This window comes from Cuculus canorus, chromosome 15, assembly GCF_017976375.1.
Source record: "Cuculus canorus isolate bCucCan1 chromosome 15, bCucCan1.pri, whole genome shotgun sequence".
Lineage (NCBI taxonomy): Eukaryota > Metazoa > Chordata > Aves > Cuculiformes > Cuculidae > Cuculus > Cuculus canorus.
In genome coordinates, this window is record NC_071415.1 from 349896 (window position 1) to 373793 (window position 23898).

General features: G+C 48.6%; 2 protein-coding genes across 8 annotated transcripts in view; one reads left to right on the plus strand and one right to left on the minus strand.

Annotated features, from left to right (window-relative positions):
• The first annotated feature begins 624 nt into the window (after positions 1–624).
• On the plus strand, positions 625–15997 carry MPG (N-methylpurine DNA glycosylase). Of its 3 annotated transcripts, XM_054080201.1 has the most exons (7): positions 625–699; positions 1852–2015; positions 3006–3119; positions 5840–5960; positions 6575–6797; positions 9873–10077; positions 15598–15997. In XM_054080201.1, the coding sequence occupies exons 5-7, from the start codon at positions 6579–6581 to the stop codon at positions 15990–15992; spliced, it is 819 nt and encodes a 272-aa protein (XP_053936176.1). In that variant the 5' UTR covers positions 625–699; positions 1852–2015; positions 3006–3119; positions 5840–5960; positions 6575–6578; the 3' UTR covers positions 15993–15997. The 3 variants fall into 3 exon arrangements, with proteins under 3 accessions (XP_053936176.1, XP_053936177.1, XP_053936178.1); XM_054080202.1 differs by lacking the exon at positions 3006–3119; XM_054080203.1 differs by lacking the exons at positions 1852–2015; positions 3006–3119 and having other exon boundaries at positions 663–699.
• Positions 15998–17934: 1937 nt separating this feature from the next.
• NPRL3 (NPR3 like, GATOR1 complex subunit) overlaps positions 17935–23898 on the minus strand; it is a 43575-nt gene continuing 37611 nt past the window's right edge. For 2 of the 5 annotated variants that reach the window (XM_009569004.2, XM_009569003.2), the window contains one exon: positions 18486–18663. In XM_009569004.2, the coding sequence (XP_009567299.2) occupies positions 18498–18663 (166 nt within the window). In that variant the 3' untranslated portion in view covers positions 18486–18497. Of the gene's footprint in view, positions 18664–20062; positions 23181–23898 lie in introns of those variants that run through there. The other 3 variants (XM_054080200.1, XM_054080198.1, XM_054080197.1) reach the window with 3 other exon arrangements.

Here is a 23898-nt window from a genome sequence, read left to right on the forward strand (position 1 = left end):
TAGTTTATCCTTGTTCCCACTCATCCTATCCCCACAGGCCTTTGAGAACAGCCCCTCCCCAGCTTTCCTGTAGCCCCTTCAGGTACTGGAAGGTCGTTCTAAGGTCTCCTTGGAGCCTTCTCCTCTCCAGGTTGAACAATCCCAACTCTCTCAGCCCATCCTCGTATGGAAGGTGCTCCAGCCCTCCGATCATCCTTGTAGCCTCCTCTGGACCAGTTCCAACAGCTCCATCTCCTTATGCTGAGGATTACAGAACCGGACACAATACTCCAGATGAGGTCTCACAAGGAAGATTCCAGGAGAGGGTTAGGTTGGATATTAGGAAGAAGTCCTTCCCCCAGAGGGTGGTGGAGTACCGGAACAGCTCCCCAGGGAAGCAGTGACGGCGCCAACCCTGACAACATTGCAGAAGGACTTGGAAAAGGCCCCCAGACACACGGTGTGAGTGTTGGGGTTGTCCTGTGAAGGGACAGGAGTTGGCCTCGATGATCCTTGTGGGTCCCTTCCAACTCGGGACACTCTACGATGCTACGATTTGCCGGCATTTTCCGCACCCACGGGATCACAGTCCGCCGCCCAGCACAGAGCAAAGCGCTCCGGCCCGGCGCTCCGGCCCGCGCCTCCCCGGCTCCGCCCCTGGGAAAGGCCCCGGCTGCGGCGCGGCCTCCGCCCCCCGCGGAAGGCGGTGTTTGCAGCTCGGTGAGGCCCGAGGGTGGCGGGAGAGGGGGGAGAGGCTGCGGATGGGGGGTGCTGTGGTGGATGGGAGCGGTACCGGGGCTGTTCCCAGCCTGTTTGCAACCCCCTTCCTGGAATGGGTTGGGCTGGAAGGGGATCCCCCATGGCAGAGACACCTCCCACTGGATCAGGAGCTCAAGGCCCATCCAGCCTGGCCTGGAACCCCTCCAGGGATGGGGCAGCCACCACTGCTCTGGGCAACCTGGACCAGGGCCTCACCACTCTCACAGGAAAACATTTCTTCTTAGTATCTCTTCTCATCTCCCCTCTCTCAGCTTAAAACCCACTCATCATTTTCACGGGTCCAGAAGAGGCTACAAGGATGATGCGAGGGCTGGAGCACCTCCCATCCAAGGACAGGCTGAGAGAGTTGGGGTTGTTCAGTGTGGAGAGAAGGCTCCGAGGGGAACTTAGAGTGACCTTCCAGTACCTGAAGGGGCTACAAGAAAGCTGAGGAGGGGCTGTTCACAAAGGCTTGTGATGATAGGGGCAATGGAGATGAACTGGAGAGGAGCAGGTTTAGACTAGACGTAAGGAATTTCTTCACTGTGAGAGTGGTGAGGCCCTGGCCCAGGTTGCCCAGGTAAGTTGTGGCTGCCCCATCCCTGAAGGTGTTCAAGGCCAGGTTGGATGGGGCTTGAGAGGCCAATCTAGTGGGAGGCGTCCCTGCCCATGGCAGGGGGTTGGAACTGGATGATCTGTAAGGTTCCTTCCAACCCAAACTATTCTATGATTCTGTGATCATGAAGAAATTTCTCTTTATGTCTAGTCTAAATGTGGCCCTCTCCGTTGCCCCTCATCCTATCACAACCCAAAAGCCCTTCTCTGCAGGGCTGCTCTCAATCACATCATCCCTCATCCTATATTGAAATTGAGGGTTGCCCTGCCCCAGGTGTAGCACCTAGCACTTGGCCTTGTTGAACCTTATGAGGTTCATACAGCCCCACTTCTCCTGCTTGCCCAGATCCCTCTGGATGACATCCTGTCCTTCTGGTGTGACAACTGTACCACTCTGCATGGATTTGTTGGAGAGCTCAGGGGTTTTGTGCAAAATGGGGAATAATGTGCTCTGCTTTTGAGTAACTTGGCCTGAAATAATTTATCTTTCTCTTTAAGTCAAAGACTTATCACAGGGCTTCACGTGGTCTGCCTTTGTAAAGCTGGATGTGGAGCAGGTCCTTTCCTCTAAGTCTGAGTCTAGGACTGACTTCTTGGGAGGAGACGCGAGAACCCTCTGCTTCCATGCTCCAGCAGGGAGCAATGCCAGGATCCCTTTGGAGGTAAATCATAGAATTGTGGAATGGTTTGGGTCAGAAAGGACCTTAAAAAGCACATCCAGTTCCAAACCCTCTGCCATGGGCAGGAACACCTTCCACTGGATCAGGTTGCTCAAAGCCCCATCCAGCCTGGTCTTGAACACCCCTAGGAAGGGGCAGCCATGACTTCTCTGGGCAACCTTTGTGATTTTGCTGCTTATTCTTTTCTTCCTTGGCTTTTAAGTTACTGATAAATCAACAGGAGCTCCTAAGCGGGGCTCTCTTTGAGGATATTGTTCAGATGTTTGAGCATTTGAGTCATAAGGTTTTTTTTTTGTCAGTGCATTAATGAAGTCTTTGGTGAAACATCTTTGGTCATTGAGCCAAGCCCTTATGCCTGAACTAAGTTGTTTCTCATGCAATATTAAAATTAAGGAAGGAGTGTATTTTCTACAATCATTTTATAAGAGGACTACCAAAGACTTAAGTGTAACTAGTTCTGTGTCCCCTTATATAGCTCTTTCAATACGCTTTACAAGTCAAGAGTGTTCTCACTGTTTCATATAGGTGGAAAAAAATAAGACTTAGAGCTCTGGGGTGATTAGCCGAATACACTCAACATACGTTTGCTACAAATAATGTAGATATAGAGGAAAGACCTGAACTGCAAATGATTTTGAATCCTTATGTTCATTTCCTGATCAGTGTTTGTGGCCCTCTCTGCATGCTGCCTTGCTTAGGTAGATGCTGGCTTGGTTAACTCAAATCTCAGAAGGCTGAGCTAGCTAATGGCCATTGACAGTATTATATTTAACTTGTTTGCTTTCATTTAATATGCAAGTTTGGTGCTCGGTTAAAAAGAGCAGCTCGAATGTTGTGGGGGGGAATGGAACAAAACAAAATGGTTTAAGAGAGTCAGCTGAAACAGAGCATAATTTTGCTCTGAAGGCTTTTGGGGTTTTTTTGTGGCTTTTCATTACTCTCCCTCGTTTTTATCTCCCTTGTTCTTTACAGAAGGATGAGTAAGTTTTCATTCCGAAAAGCTCTAGATGTCCAGTAAGCAATAGGAGTGAGGATTGGAATTGTAAGGACGTCTTGCAGGAAGTGACATCCCCAGCACGCAGCAAGGTGAATAAACTGTGCCATACTGTATTAGGAAGATTGCACATAGTGTTGAAGTCTGTCTGTGGAGAGATCAATGTCACGTTTACAGTTAGAGTAGATTAGCTCCTGCCTGCACTATGCTTTCAAGAAGGTGGTTTTTTTGTCTGCTTCTCACACTGTTGTCCAGGAAGCTATACATTATTAACTTGCTTCTGGTTATTAATAGGTTAGATTGGACAGGTGGATGGAAATGTTTCTTGCTGAGAACTCAGGGACGGATCTGCCTTAAAATGAAGTGTCTGTGCAAGAGGAACAACAGGCAGGAGCAAGCTGCCAACCCAGAGGAAGGCCCTAGGCACAGTGCTGCTTACAACGGTCTTTCCCTTCTCACTGAAAGCTGATACCTGTGGACTGGAGAGCAGCAAATGTGTCAGTGCTTTTTAACGAGGAGTCTAGGGGAAATCTATGGGATGCAGACCAGAACGTTTGACCACTACCAACTGGATTAGTAGAATATACAGCGAGGCAGAGTTACTGGACACCTGCATAAATATTATAGAGTGGGGAAGAGCCAGTGTGGCTTTTGTAATGGAAAGTCATGCCTTAAAAAAAATGTTGCATTTCCTGATGAATTGTAAATGTAAAACTGATTTATGTGGGTGGGGAGCAGGCCTAACTTCACACACAAAATGAAGGAGTTTTTGGAGCCACAGTAACTAATTCTGTGAAGCTTCCTTCATCAGTAAAGAGGTTTGGATAGTAAACAATGCCCATGTAAACATGGGCTTTGGGAAGACTGCATAAGCTCATAGTTACTAAGTGCACAGAAACTCTGCCTGGTTCTGAAGGCTCCTGTCTGGAAACAGAGGATGCGTGGAGGGGCGCTGTGTGGCTTATTCCGCTGTTCTTCCTGAGGCTCCTGCCTTTCACCTGTGCTGGAGAGCAGATGCAGGAACACATGTCCTTTGATCTGACGCAGAACTGACCATACATATATTCCCACATAAAGCCTGTACAACTGGGAATTACATGAGGAGTTACCTCTCCAGCAGTGGTAATGTGCTTATATATATGCTGGGTGCTTGGTATGTGTTATCTTCTGCAGTATGCTTTTCCTTAAGCAAGAAGGGATTTACACACTTGAGCAGTATCCTTTATAGGAAGTGGAAAGAATATTTAGGCTTTGAGGCATAGAGGTTTGTTTCATATCTTGGTATGAACAAGCAAGTGCAGACTGAGGTGTTTCTGGATTTCTGAGACAGTACTGCAGTCCCCTGGTTCTGCATTGTTGCTTTTAAAGCAGTCATGTTTTTGTATGTGACCCATTTCTCATGATTAGAAGGCGGTATGCTGCTGCTGTTTCCAATGAGAGTTAAAGATGCTGAGATCTGTGTAGGATCAGCCCATCGCAATGAAATTACAAGTGCCCTAAGGCTGCCAGTACAACATTCACATGGGAGCACTTGCAGCTTTTAAGAATGACTTAATTGGAAAGGCGATGGGTGCCAGGCAGCTCAGATCCTGTTTCTGATGTCGCATTCCATAAGAGCACAAATTACCGAATGAGTTGATGCTTCACTCAAATTGGCCGTGTTTTCAGCAGGTCTTTATGTGCGGCTGTTGAACTGGAAGTTCCAGTTAATACTGTCGAGAGGTCTGGAGGTGCTGTCTTTGGTGAGGAGCACTCCCTTGACCAAGGGTATCACCCTTTTAGAGGGTCGGTCTGATCAGGAAAGCATTCTTCCTCTGTCCCTTCCTTCCTGCAATCCTTTTTCCTAGGCAGGGCTCTGATTTGTGAAGGCCACCAGAGAATTTTGTCTGAGGCAGGCTGCTGATTTCTGATAAAATCATTAAGGATTCCCAGCAGGTGAAAGCCACAGGTCAGAGCAGAATTCATGGCGTGGAGCTGGCCCCTCTGTGGCAGGTCTCTGACAAAGCTAAATTATTGCAATAATGGACTAGATGTTTAGAAAGAAAATAAAAGCATCCTGCCTCTCTGCCAGTTGTGCCAATGGGATTTTTTTTTGCTGCCTATTTTTATATGTTTGTGTCTGGGTTCTCCTGAAGTGGAATGTGATGCTGCTGTGCCCTGGTGCTCCAGTGTAGCTGTGTACACTGCATCTGCGTTTGTTTCAGTGTAGTTCCAGGAAACTATTGCTGGTGGATCTTTCTTTGTGAGAAACATCAGAGCAAGATGAAGATGGAGTTTGAAAGTGAAGTTTTTTGTAGTCATGTTTAAAAGCCGATGATCTGGTGAAAAATCTGTGGCAACAGCTGCTTAACTATGTAGATACTTCCCTTGGAGGTTCACCTGTATGTAGGATTCTTTCTCCATTGCTCATTATGTGTAATGTTGAACCTTTGCTTCTTTCCCTTGTTTCTACATGTGGTTGAATTTCAGAACTGTTGAGGCATCTTCTAAAAAGGTGTCTTTACATTCTCTTTTAAGTGTCCTTTTTGAGGCTGACGCTCCCCAAATTTAGTGCCAGTAGGGGAGTTTTAAAAGTTTGGGTTTGGCTTTGTGTGTATTCAGTATAGGAAAAGTGCATTCCCCCCCGTCTTCATAGCCTTTTGTATAAAGAGCATCTGCAGCAGTGCCCGAGCTGGTAGACACTGTTTGGAGACCGATAGAAAACAGCAAATACACTGCTGGGATTGTGATCCCCAGCTACGAAATATCTCAGCCTATTTCACAGGGCTTTATACAGTCAATAATTAAGTTTGTTCCTTTTTAACATCTATAGGGGCTGCGGCGCCGAAAAAGAAACATAGACTTTTTCAAGCTCGACTAATAAATTGGTGACAGACCTGAGAGAACAATCGTAGGTTACTGTTGGCTGGACCAGACCGCTCTACCTTTGTCTGGTAGGTTGAATTTAAAGATTCTTTTGTGAAGGTTCTAACACAAACTTATCTACACTATGAGAAACAAGTTTGTCACTGTGACTGTAAACAAAGCATCTCCCACATCAAACATCCTGTTCCCTATGGAGTTACAGATTCTGCTCTGGTTTCATTAAAATGATTGATACGTGAGCTCTGTGGACTTTCTGAGCCAGCACAGGTTTTGAGGTGGTTGTTTCCTATTTTTTTCTGTCCACTTAACAGATTACATGAGATATAAGTAAAAAGTACGGTACTGGTTCATCTTTGTTTTCAGTTTCTGAATTTCCTAACCTTACAGTCAGCAAACTTATTTTTACTGCCAAGTGGAGTAGACTTGCTTTCAATCTGCTGTTCTTACGAGTACTCAGACTGCGGTTTTCTGTTTGCTTATCCATAGTGCCCAATATTTGCCTAGCCTGCTGTAGACACAGCTAAATCTGTCACCCGCTTCTGCACTTTGCCTAGGTTGTCTGATTACTTACAGCTTTCAGATTCATTGTTGTGGAGAGATGTGCAAAAATAAGACTCTAATAAGTGTAGAAATTAGTTACTTTGAAATCAGCTTTGTATTCCTAATTATATCCGTTTTCTAGAACTATGCCAAGAAAAAGAAAGCTGTTGGCTCAATTAAGTGCTCTGCAAAGCAGCTCCAGCTTCTCTCCTTTTGATGCCTTGGAGAACCTGAACGCTATGCCTGATGGGAATTCTGCTCCAAAAAGCAGCAAATACTTTGCAACGGAGAAAAATTCTTCCCGGCTTGAAGCAGATTTTTTCAACCAGCCCTGTGTCAGTCTGGCCAGGTCCTTTCTGGGACAGGTAAGCCCTGGACACTGGGATTGCCTTTCTGGAACACGTGCTAGCTGATAACTTAGTGTGAAAGCATGGAATTCCATTTGACTCCAGGGCTTTGCTATTTTAGGAATACAGTTCTTTTTCCTTCTCTCGTTAAGTTCAGTGGAATTTAAAGACTGGTGTCCAAATCTATTTTGGATGAAGCTAGAGGAGGAATTTTTTAGGTTTAGTTTGCTGTCACATTTCAAGATTAGTATTTTGTGGAGTTTTTGTCCCTCTTTCTGGTTTACTGCAATGTATCTTGCTGTTTGTGGTTTGAAGGTTGTTTCAGGCCCATTATTTTCCTTTCAGGTATTCCTGTATTGGTTCTGGCTCCATCCCGTCAGCACGCTGGGTGAGCTTGCTAATGATCACCTTTCTGAGGTTATTAACACAAATGGCAAGGCAGCACAGACCCTGGTGTGGAGACATCCAAAACTCCACAGTCCCACTGTTAAACTTTCCTCTGGAAACTGCTATTCCTACCTTCCGTTTCTGAGTTTTCAAGGCATTACTGGTTCACGGTAGGACCTTCTCCCTCATCCCATTGCAGAAACTTTGAGGAATCTTTGGGCCTTGCTCAGAGCCTTTGGAAATCAGAGTTGGGGAGATGAAACATGTCTCTTCTGCAGAGTGAGTCCCTCAAAAATCTCTCCTGCTTTTTCATGAGAGGCAGTTCCTCCAGTGTTTTCCCTATGAAAAGTTCCAGTCTGGGAACTCCTAAACACAATTGCAAAACGTGTTTTTAATTTTACTTATCTCCTCTGAGTCTGTTTCATACCTTTATTGTCCGTAGGGTGAACAGACTCTCTGCCCTCTCATTGGTTTAGATAACTTCAGGAATTTGTTCCACAAACTGTTGGCTTTGGCCTGTCTTGCGGTCTGTAGCTTTGTTTTATTTTCTAAGGGTATTGTCTTGCTTGTAATTGACGCCTTTGCTCTGCTTTTTAACCCTGCTGGGTTTTTTTTTGGTCTGTCTTCACCTCTCTCTGATCCATCACGTGTGCTTGCTATCTTTATAGGCATCCTGCTAAAGGCTTGCCGTTCCAGCTTGAACCTTTGGCTGCGTGCTAAGCTCTTCCCAACAAGCTTCCTCACTTTATGCAGTTTCCCCTTTCTGCTGGTAAGCAGAACTCTGATGATAGGTTATTTTTGGACCTTAACGCTTGTGGAGGGATACTGAACTTCATGCTTCATGGTTAAAGTTGTTTTTCAGGGATAAATCTTTGGAAAAACCTTTTGCTCTGGATCAGTTTAGTCTGTTCTTGTGAGATCCCCGATTGCTCACTCTGCAAAGCGTTTGATGTGTCTAAAAAAGCATAGCCTGTGTCCTGCCCTGCGCTGGTATTGACGTGGGCTGCATGAGAACACCTGGAGTCACCCAGTACTGATGCCTTGTTTGTGGTCTGAATGATTCCAACATCCTTACGCACTCACTTATCCTGCGCAGACGATATTTTAGTCTGAATTCCCTACTTTTCCTGTTTAGGCCTAGAATTACGAGCCTATGTTAATTTTAGATTTCCTTTAAAGCATAACACCCAGTGTCCCACGACCCAGTCTATTCTCTCATTTTCTTAGCATTATAACCATGATAATTTAATGTTTCATTCAGTATCTTCAGTTTGTGGAGGTGACTGGAATATTGATAATACTTACCTTAAATGTCATACTTGCATTCTTAGAAACCAAAAAATACCCCAGAACACACAGGCAGTAAATGGCCTCTCAAAAATGAACTGTCCTAACACCAAGATACATCATCAATGAGAAATAATAACCTCTATAAAGTAGTTTACCGTGAGTTATTGTGAAACATCACCATTTTAACTGTTAATACTTGGTGTCTCTGAAGAGTCAGGGAAATGCCTGCGTGCTTTTAAAATCATACCCTAGCCATTGCATTTCATCACATCAGAAGAGAAATGTGGCCACACGGGTGTGCTTTTGGGGTGTTTACAGGCAGTTGCTAAACACCATTGCTTTTCTGAACTCACAGTATTTTTCCTAAAACCAATAAACTGATCGTTTTCAACAATTTGTGAAGCACTGTAGGGAAACCCTGAGTTGCAGTGTTTGAACCTGACTGCTGGAGCACCCGTACTGGGCCAGGTCAGTGACTGTGCGAGCAATCCAGCACAAACATCTGCTAGGGATTAAGCTTTATTTCTCGAAGGTCGTTTTTGAACGGCTAGTTTTCAAATATGGAAGTGCTGAATACAGTGTAATTAAACTGATAGCTGTTGCCGAAAGGAGACTGTACTGCAGTATTTCTTAAACACACATTAAGTAAAATGTGAAGGTTAGAAATTGAGTCAAGCCACAAAAAAGCTTTGTAGGGAGTTTAGGGATTGCTTTATTTTTAAAGAGACTAATTTCATCGTCATGTTTTTTTCCCTGCATCTGCTTTGTTTTATTTAAGGAGGTGCCAGCAGCAAGGAACACTGCAGTAACAGAGATCTGCTGTTGTCTGCCTGGAGCCAATTCCCAGCTCTCCCGCGCTGCCCCTCTTTGTGGTGCAGAAAATACAGAGGCAGCACTGATACTGACTCTGGTTGTGATTATCTCTATGGTTAGGGACTAGAACATGTCAAATGTCTCTATGGAGAGAGACCATCTAATCACAGTACCTAATTGGTTGTGCCATTGTCATATTTCTTCAGATCCTAAAGAATACACATTCATGTTGCTTCAGGGTTGATAGTGGTGGTGCTTTTTGCCTCACACCTGAGAGACTGGAGTGGAGAATACAGAAGATAATAACCATAAAAGTAACTCTCTGGGCTTCATTGTGTGTAGGAGCATAAATTGGTTCTTGATGACGCTGCCACAGCTAGGCACTGCAGGCATTTTGTGGGGTAGTAGGAACTTCTTGTACAGGGCTGTGGCCAGGCTAGTAGAAGCTGAAAAAGCTCCTGTAGGCTTACAGACTGGATTGCTAGATGGAGAGTAATAGTACAATCAGGTCCTTTTTTCCAGCTTCCTCGTTCCCACAGCTCTTGCGCTCTGGTTATTTTGCACAGAGGGTTGCTAACTGATGCACTCTGACCCCTCTTTCAGATTCTAGTTCGCAAACTTCCTGATGGCAGAGAACTCTGGGGGAGGATTGTTGAAACAGAAGCTTATCTGGGTGGGGAAGATGAAGCTTCCCACTCAAAAGGTGGGAAGCAAACACAACGAAATGCTGCAATGTTCATGAAACCGGGAACTCTGTACGTCTATCAGATCTACGGGATTTATTTCTGCGTGAATGTTTCCAGCCAAGGTAAGTTGAGGCTGAGGGAGTTTTAATGCCTGTGGCATGGGGCTGATATTTCCGTCTGTGTTGCGGTCCCTTGCGAGCCCCTGATGGGCTCTGGGAAGTCAGTGACTGACTGTCATGGTCTTTCCTTGAAGCCTGGGTTTGCCATGTGAACAGTGTTCACCTGTGGACAGGCAGCACATTCACTTCCAAGGTTAGTAGCAGGGCCCATGTCCAGCTGCACAGTGAGCACCTGGAGGGGTTTGGTCGCAGCTGTGAGCTGCACGAGCTGCTGAGGCACAGGAATAAAGACTCAGGACTGGAGGAGAACCTTGACAGGATGGAACTTTCAGGTTTGATGACTGCAGCTGCTTCCTTGCTCATGTGATTCAGTGAACTTTGTTCCTCAGAAGTGGTGATGTAGAAGTAAATTCGCAGTCTAATGACAGCCTGACTCTTGGCGTCTGTTGTCATGACAAGAAGCTCTTCTGTCTCCTCCCCTTATCTTCAGAAGCTGTAAATGTTGGGGAAAACAAAGGTCAGAGATGTCCTAAGCTTAAGCAAGGAGTCAGTGTGGGAGTATTTTAGCAGCTTTGCTCTATCTCAAAACAAACAGAAAACCCAAATCAAAATGCCCAGACTGTTACAGAATCTTCAGTCTACTTTTATTATTCTCAAGGTAATGTAATCAACCACTCATCAAATTACTCTGGAATATTATAGAATCATAGAATGCTTTCGGTTGGAAAAGACCTTTAAAATAATCAAGTCCAATGATCAATCCAGCCCTGCTAAGTCTACCACAAGACTACGTCCCCGAGTACGACATCTGCTCATCTTTTAAATACCTCCAGGGATGGTGATTTAAACACCTCCCTGGGCAGCTTCTTCAAATTCTTGACAGCCCTTTCAGTAAAGAAATTCCTCCTAATATCTAACCTAAATCTCCCCTGGTGCATCTTGAGGCCATTTTCCCTTGTGCTGTCACTGGCTACCAGGGAGAAGAGACCAACCCCCACCTTGCTACAACCTCCTTTTAGGTAGTTGTGGAAAGCAATAAGGTCTCTCCTCAGTCTCCTCCATACTAAACAGCCCCAGGTCCTCAAAAGGCTTCTCCTCTAAACTCTTCACCAGTTTTGTTGCCTTTCTCTGGACATGCTCCAGCATCTGGATGTCCTCCTTGTAGTGAGGGGCCCAAAACTGAACACAAGATTCGAGGTGCTGAGACTTCTTCCACAGCTCCTCTTAACACACAAATGTTACTGCTAAAGCTTGTTTTCTATTTTCCTGTAAGAATGACAGCATTTGCTGTGCAATAAAGCAGTTGGTTAATTAGACACCTTGAAATGGCAGCAAGTCTGTCTTAGATAAATACTCACTTGGTTGGGAAAAAAATCTCAAAAACAGTTCCTTTTCTTTTTTGCCATTTCCAAGATACAGCTTCAAAAAAACCCACTGCTTGTGTATTCCTAAGTGGAAAGCAAATGTTGGAACAGTGACCATTAATCCTCGGGTTCTGGCCTTTGGACAGAAGCCAGGCAGAACAACGGTGCCAGGTTATACTGCGGGGGAAGAGCCTGTCTCTCTAAATGGAGGTCTGGAGCCTGGAGGATGAACACATGGGAATTGCATTACACTCTCCGCCAAATCTGCTCAGATAATGAAAGCAGAATGGTTCCTTATTCAGGATGGGACTTAAGAGTTTGAGATATTAGGAATAATTATTTTTCATTAAAAACAAGATGCTTAGCCTTTGAATTCTAAAAAGATTTCTTTGAAATTTATACCTGAGGAAATTCTCCCTTATGTACCTATGTTTAGTTTTGTAGCAAATCAAATTGTTTGGTGCTGTGATGGATTTAGTTGGGGGTTTTGCTACCAATCCATTCTCCGTTAGCCCGGCACGCATGCAGCGCTGCCAACGCCGAGCACAGCTGTCAGTACCGGCTTTGTCAGGAACACGCTGTGGTAAATAGCGTGGCTGTGTGTGTCGGGTGTCACAGATATTTCTACACAAGTAGGTTTCACTCCTTCCCTATCTTTGCCCAGATGTGTTGTAAAAGAATTGGAGGAGGAATCGTACCTGAGATGCTTTTCTTATCCTAGAATAGATGGAGAAGCCTGTCCTGTTGTTGGGGAGGATTGAAGAAGTCGCCTTTCCTGGTGGCACTTGCACCTGGGTAGATGGCAAAAGCATTTCATTCTCTCATTATGGGATGGATCTTGGAAACATTTTGAGTCTGGCTGTGGCTATGCAGAGAACACAAGGCAACAGTGGGATAAACCTCTCTGTTGTGGCATAGCCTGGCCCTTCTTAATAGCACAGGCCACGCTCTGTGCATAGCATGAACTTCTGATGTAACAGGTCGTCTTTCTGCAGGGAAGGCAATGCAGAATACCCGAGTACTTTGGGGTCTCCCTGGGAATGCTGTGAGCACCCGAGTGACTGACCTGGAGTTTATAAAAAGGACCACGAACACGTTCCCTCGGAAGGGGTCACCTGGGAGACTGAACACACATTACTGAGGGAACACAACTGCTTTTGCTTTTCAAAGGGCACACCTTGTCACTGAGGAAGCTGAAATCTTTGTGCACATCACTGAGATAAAGTGTCATCGTGCAGGATTTTACTGTGATAGGTCTTCCCATCACTGAGGCAAATACTGCTACTGCCTGAGGCCACAGCGGGCATTGCTACGTTGGGTTTTAGATGATAGAAGAAGAGTTTACTGAAGAAATGTAACCAATGTCTTTCAGTGTGCCTGAATCCTATAGCATGTCTGGAGCAGCACAGTAATCAGTACAAAGAGCTTTCCCCTGGTTTAAGAGAGATGTTGGGCTTCCCTCACTTCAGGAAGATGGTATATGCCAGTCAGGCTTCCCTTTGGCTTTGCTGGGATTTGTTTCCCTGGCATTTGCCAAGGTGTGCATTTTGCTGCCAGCTCTAAAAGAACAGCTTGTAAAATCGAGATCCGAGCCATGCTCTGCCCAGGCCCAGGATCGCTCTGCGTGGTCTTCCCCCTAACTTTTGAATCCTAGACTATGACTTTGAAGGAAGTGTTTCAGGAGCAGTGAGTCAGATGGGTGGAGAGAGAAGAAAATTTTCTTCTCTCCAGTGGCCAAAAGCTGTTTCCGAGAGTGGGAGCTGGAGCCGCTCCAGGGAAGGAGCAGCAAGCTGCGCAGTAGGGGTGTGGGTCTTCCCTATTGCGTTATGATTTCTTGCTGCTCAGGGCAAGAATTGGCCTCCACACATTGTCAGATCCCAGCTTGTAGCTCTGGATGCTACTCCTTATGCGGAGTGGCTCTTGGGCATGGGGGCATTTATGCAGCATCTCTGGGCTGGCACTGCTGCTGGTGGCGTGACAGCGGCCGTGTTCGCGTCAGGCAGATGCCGAAGCCAGATAACCCTGGGAGCAAACGGCTGCAGGCCACCACGAGGAAGAAGGCAGGTGGAAGCAGAACAGGCAGGAGTTGAGCCAGAGGGATTCAGCTACTCTTTGGTAGTTAATATAAAACTTCTCGTGTGCAAGTATGCTCAGGAGGACCCGAACATCAGCCCAGGGGTGCAGGGACAGATGGGGGTAGAGAGGGCAGTAGCTTATTGTGGTATCCCCACGCTCTTGTCCCACCTGCTGCCTCCACCTCTTCCCACAGCTCTTGGGGCGTTACTGTCATGCTCAGCGGCTGCTGATGCTCAGCAGAGCGGTGTCTGTGTGGCACACGGCTGGGAAAACTTTTTAATGGAAACCCAGGAAGAGCAGCCAGAGAAAGAAATGCCAGGTACCCCTTCACGGCTCTGCTGATGCTCTGGGAGCACCTGCAGTGTCCCTGAGATTGTCTCTTCACGTGAACTCCCAAGGACTCAGTTCAGTTCAAGCGTAACCACGGTTTCCACTTGCATTTCTGATGGATGAAAGCAAGCGGTGTAATAAGGAATTGCTCAGAATCCCACAGTTGTTCCTGGCAAGTGAGGCAGCATCGTTTGTGCATGGATAAAAAGTAGAATTAGGGCATGGAGCATGTTCTTAAAAATCTAAAGTGACCTTTGAGCTCTAAATCACTGCAGCACAGAGAAGCAGCTTTTGGCTGCCAGATTAGCATCAATCCCCTTCCATGGAGCAGGGAGTGCCTGGGAACAGATTGCTGACAGCTGTTGGGAATAGGGCTGTAGGGCAGCAGGGCTCCGAGCAGGTTCAGAGCAATAGGCACCCCTCACAAAGCCAGGAAGGGTCATCAGCTGGGAACCCAGGAGGGTAATTTCATGTGGGATCTGTACAAAGTATCAGAGGGATTCTGGTTCTGGAAATCACAGGTCCTTGGGGATCTGTCGATGCCTACAACAAAAGCCTTTGCCAGGCATGAGCATGGCTCCAGATGTTTGAGGCTGGAGAGGGGATTCTTGCGGAGCAGTATCATGAAGCGTGCAGATGCTGGCGGGAGGAATGCCGTGGGTGGCCCCGGCACAAGGAGCGCTGTGTGGGGTGCGCACAGCCAGCTTTACCAGGCACTCTCCTCGCCCACGCGAGGTCATGAGAAGACCTTCCTTGCTGTCCAGTGGAAAATACCAAGGAAGCGTTTGCGGCCCACTTGGGCTGGAGATCCTTGTCACTGGAGAATGGCTGCACTCAGGGCCACATCTTTGCTTCACTGTCACCAGAACCAGGGAGCGCAGCTGGAGCTTCCTATGGCTGCTGACAGGGGGGCAACTCACATTTGAGAGAGACTCTGTCTGGTTTCTTCACTTCTTGTCCTAGCAAGGTCTCCTCTGCCAAAGCGATGCTCACAGAGCTGTGCATCCCACAGCCACAGACTCAGCGGCCCCATCCTGCCCCAGGTCCCTGTCTTGCAAGAGCTTCCCCGGCACAAGGGTTCAGACCGCTCTCCCCTGTAGCACTGCAGCCGCGGTCATCGCTCTTCGTGGGGGTTTGAGTTGGCACTGCATGCAGCGTGGGCCTCCTCAGCAGGAGCAGCACAGGCAGCAGCACCTCCTGGTGCCTGTGGCACATTCCCAGGTTTCTCTTTTTCCAGCCTAACACTACAAGCTGCCTCTTTCTGCTGGCAGCATCCCGGCTCATTCCCCCTGTCCTTTGTTAGCTGGAGTTCTTGTAATCAGAGTTGATTGAACTCCACTGGGTCTGGGAGCAGCTTTGGAACTGAACCATATGTGTGTGTATTCCTGAACATTGTGCTGACATAGGAAAACCTCTTGCCCTCTGGCAAACCTTGGAGCAGCAGCAAGGCTGAGGATCATCAGGAGGTGGGGCTGGGAAGAGCAAGTCAGCGCTGATGAATAAAGGAGACATCACTATGGAACACTGAGAAGAGGGAGGGGAATGCACTGAGCATGGGTGAGGGGCTGAGTCCAGAGCCTGGCACTGGAAGCAGCCCAGGAGAAGGACAGAGCCTGTGGCTGTGCACTGCCGGCAAATCCCTGTGCGGAGCCACAGGTTCTGAGCCAAAGGGCTCCTGCTGGAGGTGGGGCCAAAAGCACAGACATTCCTGACTGCCAGCCCTCTACTAACACATGGTTCTAATTCTGTGCAGGGGAAGGGGCTGCAGTGTTACTTCGCTCTTTGGAACCTCTCCAGGGCTTAGAAGCGATGAGAGAGCTGCGCAGTGCCTCAAGGAAAGGACCCACCAAGCCCATGAAGGACTGGCAGCTGTGTAACGGGCCCTCCAAGCTCTGCCAAGCGCTTGGGATCGACAAGGCTTTTGACCAAAGGGACCTGACACAGGATGCAGCCATCTGGATGGTACCTGGACAGGACCTGCCAGGAGAGCAAGACGTGGTGGCCACAACAAGGATCGGCATTGGCAACAGGGGGGAGTGGACACAGAAACCTCTCAGGTTTTATTTACGAGGCAACAAATTTGTGAGTGTTGTAGACAAGAAAACAGAGCGTGAGCTGGTAGCAAGGGGAGAGTTTTCCAGTAGCTGACGAGTCCTGCATGTGTGCCACTGACTGGGACTTGATCTGTGCTCTGTGGTAGTCTCCAGTTGTCACGGCAGCAGCAAGGGCAGAGCAGCTTGGATGCTTTTAACAATAAACGCACTGTATCACAATGCGTGGCAGAAGGTGAAAGTTCACTTTATGGGGCAGACTGGCACGGGTCTCCCAGTCAGAACTGAGGTTGGGCTCGGATGCTGCAGGCTACTTTCTCCCTTGGGAATGGATCCAGACTCATTTAAGGTGGACAAGTTATGAGGGCTCCCAGCTCTGCCCCTGCACTGCTCGCCTCAGCCCTGGCCCCAGCAGAGCCATCGCTCAGTTGTTGCAGGGGACCAGTTGGAAGACTGGATGCCAGCAGGGCTGAGGGGGAGGATGGGAGCTGGGTGAGATGAGCCTGGAGGAGAGGCAGTCAGGGAGCCACCTCGCTGTATGCACACCTGCCCTGGGGAGGGTGTGGAGGCGACAGAGCCGGACTTCTGTCGACAGGATGAGAGGCAGTGGGCACAAGCTGGAAAACAGGAAGCTCTCATTAGCTGTATGGAAAAAATGTTCACCATGAGGGTGGTCAAACACTGGAACAGGGGCCAGGGATGCTGTGGGATCTCTGTCCTTGGAGACCTTCAAACTCCAACTGGACAAGCTCCTGAGTGACCCAATCTAACACATTTTCTTTGAGCAGAGATGTGGGCAAAAGACCTCCAGCAACTCCTTCCAACCTATACCAGGCTGTATCATCCAGCTGGGAGAACAGGAATGTTGGTTTGTTTTCCCAGCTGTTTTTCAGACCAGTTCAGAACTTACCAGTGTGTGAACCCCAACACAAAGAAAGTGCCAACACTGAGATTGCTGCCATGAGATACACGGGGGTAAAAACCTCCATGATTCACAGCAGAACTGGCAGAACTGCAGCCACGCTGGCAGTCTGAGGGGTGGCAGGGACACTTTAGGATTCACATGCAAGAGAAAAGGTCAAGCTTTTCAACCCCCTTGTCCCTACCACATGTTTGGCCCCTTCCAAACGGCCCTTGTTATGCTGACGTTGAGGTGCAGTTGCTGGAGGCTGCTGGGACTGGGACCTACAGCAATGTTAATCTGATTTTTAGGTCAGGCATTGGATTTGCTCTTCTCTAACACCCCTGACTGCAGCTGCACTCCCTGAAAGGACTGTCAGTTGTTGTCATCAGGTGCCTGGTGCACTGTGACCCTGGGCTCCCCTGGCATGCCTGTGCCCGGCTGGCTGTAAAGAAGGGATACAAAGCTCGCAGTTTCACCCAGTTTGTGTGGGCAAGCGAAGCTGTTCTGAGGCTGCGGCTCTGGGCAACACTCCAGCCTGTGTGTGGTAGAACGGAGAAGCCTTTTAACAGCCCGACAGGGAGTTAAAGGTCTTCCCCCCTTCAGCTTGCCAGGGAGTTAAAGGTCGTCCCCGCCTTCCCCAGGTACACGGCCTTGGCAGAGAGCAGCAAGCAGCCATAGGGATGTGGCCTCTCGCTGGCCAGGGGTGACCAGGCATAAGCTCCTGCTGTCCTTAGAAACAGGGCTGGCTCCTCTTGTTCCATCTCCAGCACAGCTTGAGGAGCGCTCCTGATCCAGATCAACCACGCAAGACCTGCACCTTCTTTGTCAGCTGAGTGGCTTTATCCCAGGCTGATCCCCAGCCCGGTCGCTGCAGCCACAGCCATGCCTGCAGGGAGGGGAATGGTGGGACAAAACAAGCGCTGGGGTCCAAGTCTGAGTGCCCTCGGCACTGACCTCTGGCTTTGGCCATGCCCTCGTGGCTCTGCCAGCCCGTTTCAGTCCTGCCCAACAACCAAGCCCCCACCCAGGCAAAAAGCTCGAAACGTTGAAACCCTCCAGGCTGCCCGGCGACACCCGTGCCCCCGCAGGAACAGTGAGCGAGTCTTTCTCATTCATTGAACTGTTTACTTGTGAGACTTTGCCTTCCTACTTATGTCGTCGCTGCCAGATAACGATCATCAAACAGAATTCCTTGGCACTCAGGGACACCTCCCTAAAAGCCAGGCCAGCTCCACTCTGCCCTTGAGCAGAGGCCAGGTGTGCTCTGCCGCAGGGACAGGCTCCTCGCAGCTGGATGACGCAGCAGTCGTGTTGGGGAGCAGAGAAAGCCCCTCTGATCCACCAGCGTCCACCTGAAGGTGAAGCACTGTCAATACTACTGCAGTGGAGATCTTCCCGGCCCACTCCTGAGCCCTGGGGAGGGAGCAGGGTCAGTGAAGGGCTGAGAACGGCATCTGCTGTGCTTTGAAGGTGGGATGGCAGGAATCGGACTAAGCAAATGTGTGCTGTCCTGCAGCAGGCCCCGGAGCCTCGTGCAGACCGGCCTTGGCTGGCACCACAGGGAGCAGACGGGAAATCGAGGCACGAACCTGCTGTATGTCACATAGCAAGAGGGAATTGAATTCACCTCCTTTAGTTTTCAGGCTTCTTTCAGAGCATCAGCATCAAGTGCATAGCAGTTTCCCTCGGAGAGTAGAGTCATTTTAAGAGGGACTGGAAAACTGAAATCACGGGGTCCTCGTGGCTGGTCACCACCAGCACGCTGCGGAATTTGTCAAACAGCATCAGCAGCTGGGAGCGACGCATGTTCTCGTTGTACATGATCTCCTCCAAATGGTGTCGGCCTCGGAAATAGTGCAGCAGCCTGCAGGGAAGGAGAGCAAGGGAGGCACGTGGGCCAAAAGCAAGTGCAAAAGCAAGGACTGACATTGCCACCCTCAAGGATTCCTCTCCCATGGGACATAAATCAGTAGGTGTTTGGGCTGTGCCCCTCATTTACATGAAAAATGAATTAAATGGGTTCTCACCTTAGGCATTCTAGCACAGAAATCCCCTGGAAAAGCAGGGGACTCCCCCACCTCAGGGCTTTGCAAAGGTTTCCTAGCCAGCAGCATCTCCCGAGATTGTCCATTTACAACATAGCTTGAACTCCAGCCAGCAAGGAGCCACAAGTGCCCACAAGCCTTGAGAAGTCAAGAAGTGGTGGATTTCCATCTGCCCTCTCTTACCTGAGTCTACGCTGCCCTTCAGCGCAGCCCTGCCTCGGAGGCCTGGGTTCCTACACTAACTGTTAGAATTAAGAGCGTATTTTCCCTCTCGGCAGCTTGGTAACTTGAGGCTTGGTCAGCTCGGGGAAGGCGGCAGCAGTGAGATGGGAATTTTGCTGACAAGTACCACAGGGAAGCTCTGGGAGTTATAAACCCCCCAGAGATCCCCCACACCCTAAAGCTAAAATCACACTGGCTTTTTAAATCCCTAGTTGTCTTTCAATAGCACCAGCACAGATACCCCTTGGCTGGCCACCAACACGCTATAGACCGTGGATAACTTTGGCCCTGCAGTCGCTCACAGGGCCCTCTAAGATGAACCACTGCAGCGAGGCCCCAGCTGCTGGGGACCTGCGATCCTTCTGGCTGTGACCCCGAGCCAGCCCTCCAGACAACGCTGGAGTTTGCTGCTCCGTCTCTTACAAACCTCCTGAATGCAGGCACCACACTGCTTGTCGCTCAAATACTCCCAAGGCCCAAACGCGTAGGCCAGAATCTCTTCGCCAGCTACACAGACAGATGTGCGTCCGCGTGTGATACACATCACGCTCTGCCCCGCTCGTGTTTCCATACTCAGCTGCAGTTCAGGAATATGCTGGCCTGTGGCTTCACACCCACTGACTGTGGAAATGAGTGATGACTGGCTCCGTTTTCCAATTCATTCCCACAGTCCTCCTGCAGGAATAGCCCTCGAAAGGCACCAAATATCCCTGAGAGCATTCCTGTCCATTTTGACATGACAGCAGGATGGGGCCTCATGCTCTCCCTGGAGGGCTAACGTGCGGGCTCGCTGCTGCTCAGGCAAAGCACTCCTGTCACCCCTTCCCTTCACGGGCGACTGGAAGGAGTCACAGTGCACCGGTCTCCCTCACTCATCACCTCCCTCCGCACAGCACAGAGTCGGTTTCACCCTCCAGTCCACTGCCCTTTGTGTTTCTCTGCTCCCGTTTGCCGTGTCCCTCCTCTCACCCCCAAAGAGCCGCGTGTGAGCCCGCATGTGAGCTCGGAGCCGGGAACCTGCTGCCTCCTCCCTGCAGGCAGCCCAGGGTGGGGCAGACCCAGCACGCCGCAAGCCTTCTGCTTCGATGTTCATCTGCCAGCCCTCGAGCTGGCGCATTACACAGAACATAATTGCTCCGTCTCTGTACCTGCAGTACAAACAAACAACAGACGGCCAAGTTCCCATCGTATTTACCTTCCCACTCTCCGGGCTGTGCGTTTCCCTGTCGCAGTGTCTCCCACTGGGTATTTCAATCAAGCTGATTGGCTTCCCTCCCTGGCCCGATGGCAACCAGGTGTGCTGAGAAGTGGCCACTGGCAGGGACAGCATCGGTTTGGGGAGGGGGGGGGATGTCAACCCCAGCCCATTCCCCGAGGTATTAACAGGAATTTTTCTATATGGTATCTTATAACTTGCATCACTGTCCAGAACGGGATTGTGAAGATGTTAAAAGCTGCACATTCCCACCCTCCTCTAAAGCTGCTCCCCGGACTGCCCATGCTCTCATCTCCTGGCACAGCTTTGCAAATGCTTATGACCTGGCTTTCAGCAGCCACAAATGAAGCAGTTTGCCAATAAATAAATCCATCCTATATTCAAAAAGATTCTGGATTTGTAACCAGTCAAGATGAAATCTTTCCACTCCAATAAAAACTAGAGAGGATATTAAAGAACATCACAAAGATGCCGTCTGGAAGACACCTCCGACGTCTAGTCCAGCATCCTGCTCCAGCGGGATCATTGCCAATGCTGTAGCTTTTTCTAGCCAAGCTCCGAAACCCTCCAAGGCTGGAGATCCCCCCCCCACGGCTGGGTTGCACAACCCTCCCAGGGAAGATATTTTGGTCCCAAAAGTCCAGGTAGAATCTACAGAGGTGTAACCTGGGGCTGAGTTCGGGTTGGAAGGGACCTCAAAACCTATCCAGTTCCAACCCCCACTACATCAGGTTGCTCCAAGCCCCATCCAACCTGGCCTTGAACACCCCTGGGGATGGGGCAGCCACCACTGCTCTGGGCAACCTGGGCCAGGGCCTCCCCACCCTCACAGCAAAACATTTCTTCCCAAGAGCTCATCTCAATCTCCCCTCTTTCAGCTGAAAACCATTCCCCTTCATCCTATCCCTGCACTCCCTGATAAAGAGCTCCTCCCCAGCTTTCCTGGAGCCCCTTCAGGTACTGAAAGGTCACTATAAGGTCTCCTCAGAGCCTTCTCTTGTCCAGGCTGAACAATCCCAACTCTCTCAGCCTGTCCTCAGATGCTCCAGCCCTCAGATCATCAAGATGGGTGCTACCTTTACCATTTTGAACAATGAACATCTGTAGGACCCAACCAGGACATCAGTTGCACTTTCTGGGACAGTAACACTGCATGTGATCCCCTCTGAAGTGCCCAGATGTGTCTGTTGACAGATGTGCACTTCCAGATGCAGCGATGGAAGTTCTCCCTCTTCAAGGTACAAGAGCTGCCCCTCTAAGAGCAGTGTAGTGTTCTTAACTGCTAAAGAAAAGGATTATCTCAGACTACTCGTTCAATTAAAATCAGCATATTCCTGGCCAAGGAGAGGTCCCTTCCACCAGCACTGCTGGAAAATGGAACAGAACTCTCCACAGCATAGTGTCACCAATGAACATTCCAGAGGAGTAAAGGATCTCTGTCTCCTAATCTAAGAAAAAAAAGATCCTGAAAACACCTCCACACCCTTGGCTTGAGAGAGAAGCCATGGGTGAACCCTCAAACTGCCTATAAAAGCACTGCTGAATGCGCAGTGAGGAATGCTTCGTCTACATTACCACAGATCAAGCTCAAAAAGAACCTGTCTCCTTCTCAAATTTACTTCTGGAAGGAGACACCACCCATCCTCAGCAGCACTGAAGGAAAGAACTTGGATTTCAAATCTGACCCGATGTTACGAGGGTTAACACAGCCAACGCCGGAGCCAAGCTTCAGTATTCCTTATTTCCCCTTCAGGATTCTGCCTTGCAAATCCTGGCTGTGCACAGCGATGGACAGGCACACGCTCTTTTTCTGCCGTCAGTTTGATGAGAAACAGGTGTTCAGAGGCACAGACACAGGAAAATGGATTGGGATGAACCTTGCTGCTCTGCTGAAAATAGCCCATCCCTTTGCGTGCAAACAAAACTGCACCTGGAAGGGCAGTTGCAGTGTCTTTAGGGCAGTAACCGTGCGTTTCCAGCAGGAGTTTGTTCTGGGAGGCAGCTGCAGCCTCAGAGCTCTTTGCCAGAGCACAGCCCTCGTCAGGCTGCTGTTCCTCAAAATGAAGCAAAAAGCAGAGCTCACACAGAAACCTGGACTCGGGCAGCGAGGGCGATGGGCTCATTCGCTGCAGCGGCTTCTGACAGCTGTTTACACTTTCATTAAGAGCAATCTGTTTACCCAGACATTAGTCTGCTGGTTTACAGCAGGGAAAGAGAGAAAAGACATCTAAAACCTCCAAGTTACAGTGTCTCATAAAGCCACAGGTAACCAGAGCATCCTACAGAAACATTCCCATTCGCACACTCCAGCATCCCACCCACAGCACCGATTTGTTTATCTTCTCTCCTCCTCACTGTTGCCTTCACAGTAAGTTACGCAGTTGTCGGTTCAATGTCCATCGGAATGGAAATGCAGGCTTTGCAGAGCCCTTTTCTAAAGAACTCGGTGCATGGACAGACTGAGAAATAAACACACCAATGTTTATTTTAGTTCATGTTTTGTGTTATTTTATTTTCAAGCAGCTCTCTGGTCATAGCTGCTGATGAAGAAAACAAAGTAAATTTTGGCATCTGCAGTTCAAAAGTTTTCAAATCGCTGTTTTACCCAAATGAAGGAAGTGATAGGGGAGTCATCATGAAATTTGTTCCCTACAAATCCTTTCTTAAGGTATCACCAATTATGATCTTGGGTTTACTTTCCTTTCTCGCTGGTTTTGTAATGACTTATCTGGCAATGAGGAAAAAACGCTGCAAAGCTCTCAAATGGCCAAAGTGTCACCACTGGATCAGGGAATGGTTTACAGGAGATGGAGTCGAGTCTTTCAGAAAGCAGCAGCCACCCACAAGCTTGGGAGAGCTCTGTGCAAAGGCCCAAGCACAGCAGAGCTGCAAAGTTTCCTGCAGACAACAAAAGAATCTCCTTGCCACTACAGTTTCTCTGGGCTACCTGACTGTATCCATCCTAGGCAAGAACCAGGTTTTCAGGGGATTATCAGCTCAATCTGGGAAGTACAGGAAGAGCCATAGTACTGGCCTCAGGTAGTTTTCTGCCCCACAAGTATGAAACCAGTGAAAGCTGCATTCCAGCGATGCCACTGTGTTTTGAAATGCTTAGGAAGAAAGAGAAAGAAGAAAAAGAAAGCTTTTTCCCCCCACGCTTGCCTTTTTCCCAGATGGCTGGTTAGGAAGTCATTCTGTTTTTCACCTTATGCAGAACCACATCTTGTGTATTTTTGTTGTCCTGAGATTTGTAACAACAGAACTGCATGCTGCTAATCACACATCCTAATGACTTTAACCTAACATAACAAGCAGCAAAACAGACCTTGAAGCATTTGTAGACTGGTCTGGAAAAGTATTCAGGCTGGCTTTGTGTCTGACTCTCTTTGTCTTGTATTTGCACGGAGTTTACAAACCTTAAAATAAAAGATAGCTGGCTTGGAAATATCAATGGACACAAAACAACAGCATCAGCAAGGCTGGGCCTTTGCTTTGCATGCCCGCAAGTTTTTTTTTGGGCTATCCAGTTTTATGTCTATCATGTGTGGACACAGGAAAACTGGCAGGCAAACAGAAATCCGTGTTGTCCAACCACACACGCTGATGCTCCTTGACA

Excerpts from the sequence above, each read along its gene's own strand:
- MPG (XM_054080201.1), top strand. The coding sequence starts at position 6,579 with ATGCCAAGAAAAAGAAAGCTGTTGGCTCAATTAAGTGCTCTGCAAAGC. Across the intron at positions 6,798-9,872 it reads CCAGGTCCTTTCTGGGACAG|ATTCTAGTTCGCAAACTTCC; the intron begins GTAAGCCCTGGA and ends CCCCTCTTTCAG. Across the intron at positions 10,078-15,597 it reads CGTGAATGTTTCCAGCCAAG|GGGAAGGGGCTGCAGTGTTA; the intron begins GTAAGTTGAGGC and ends AATTCTGTGCAG.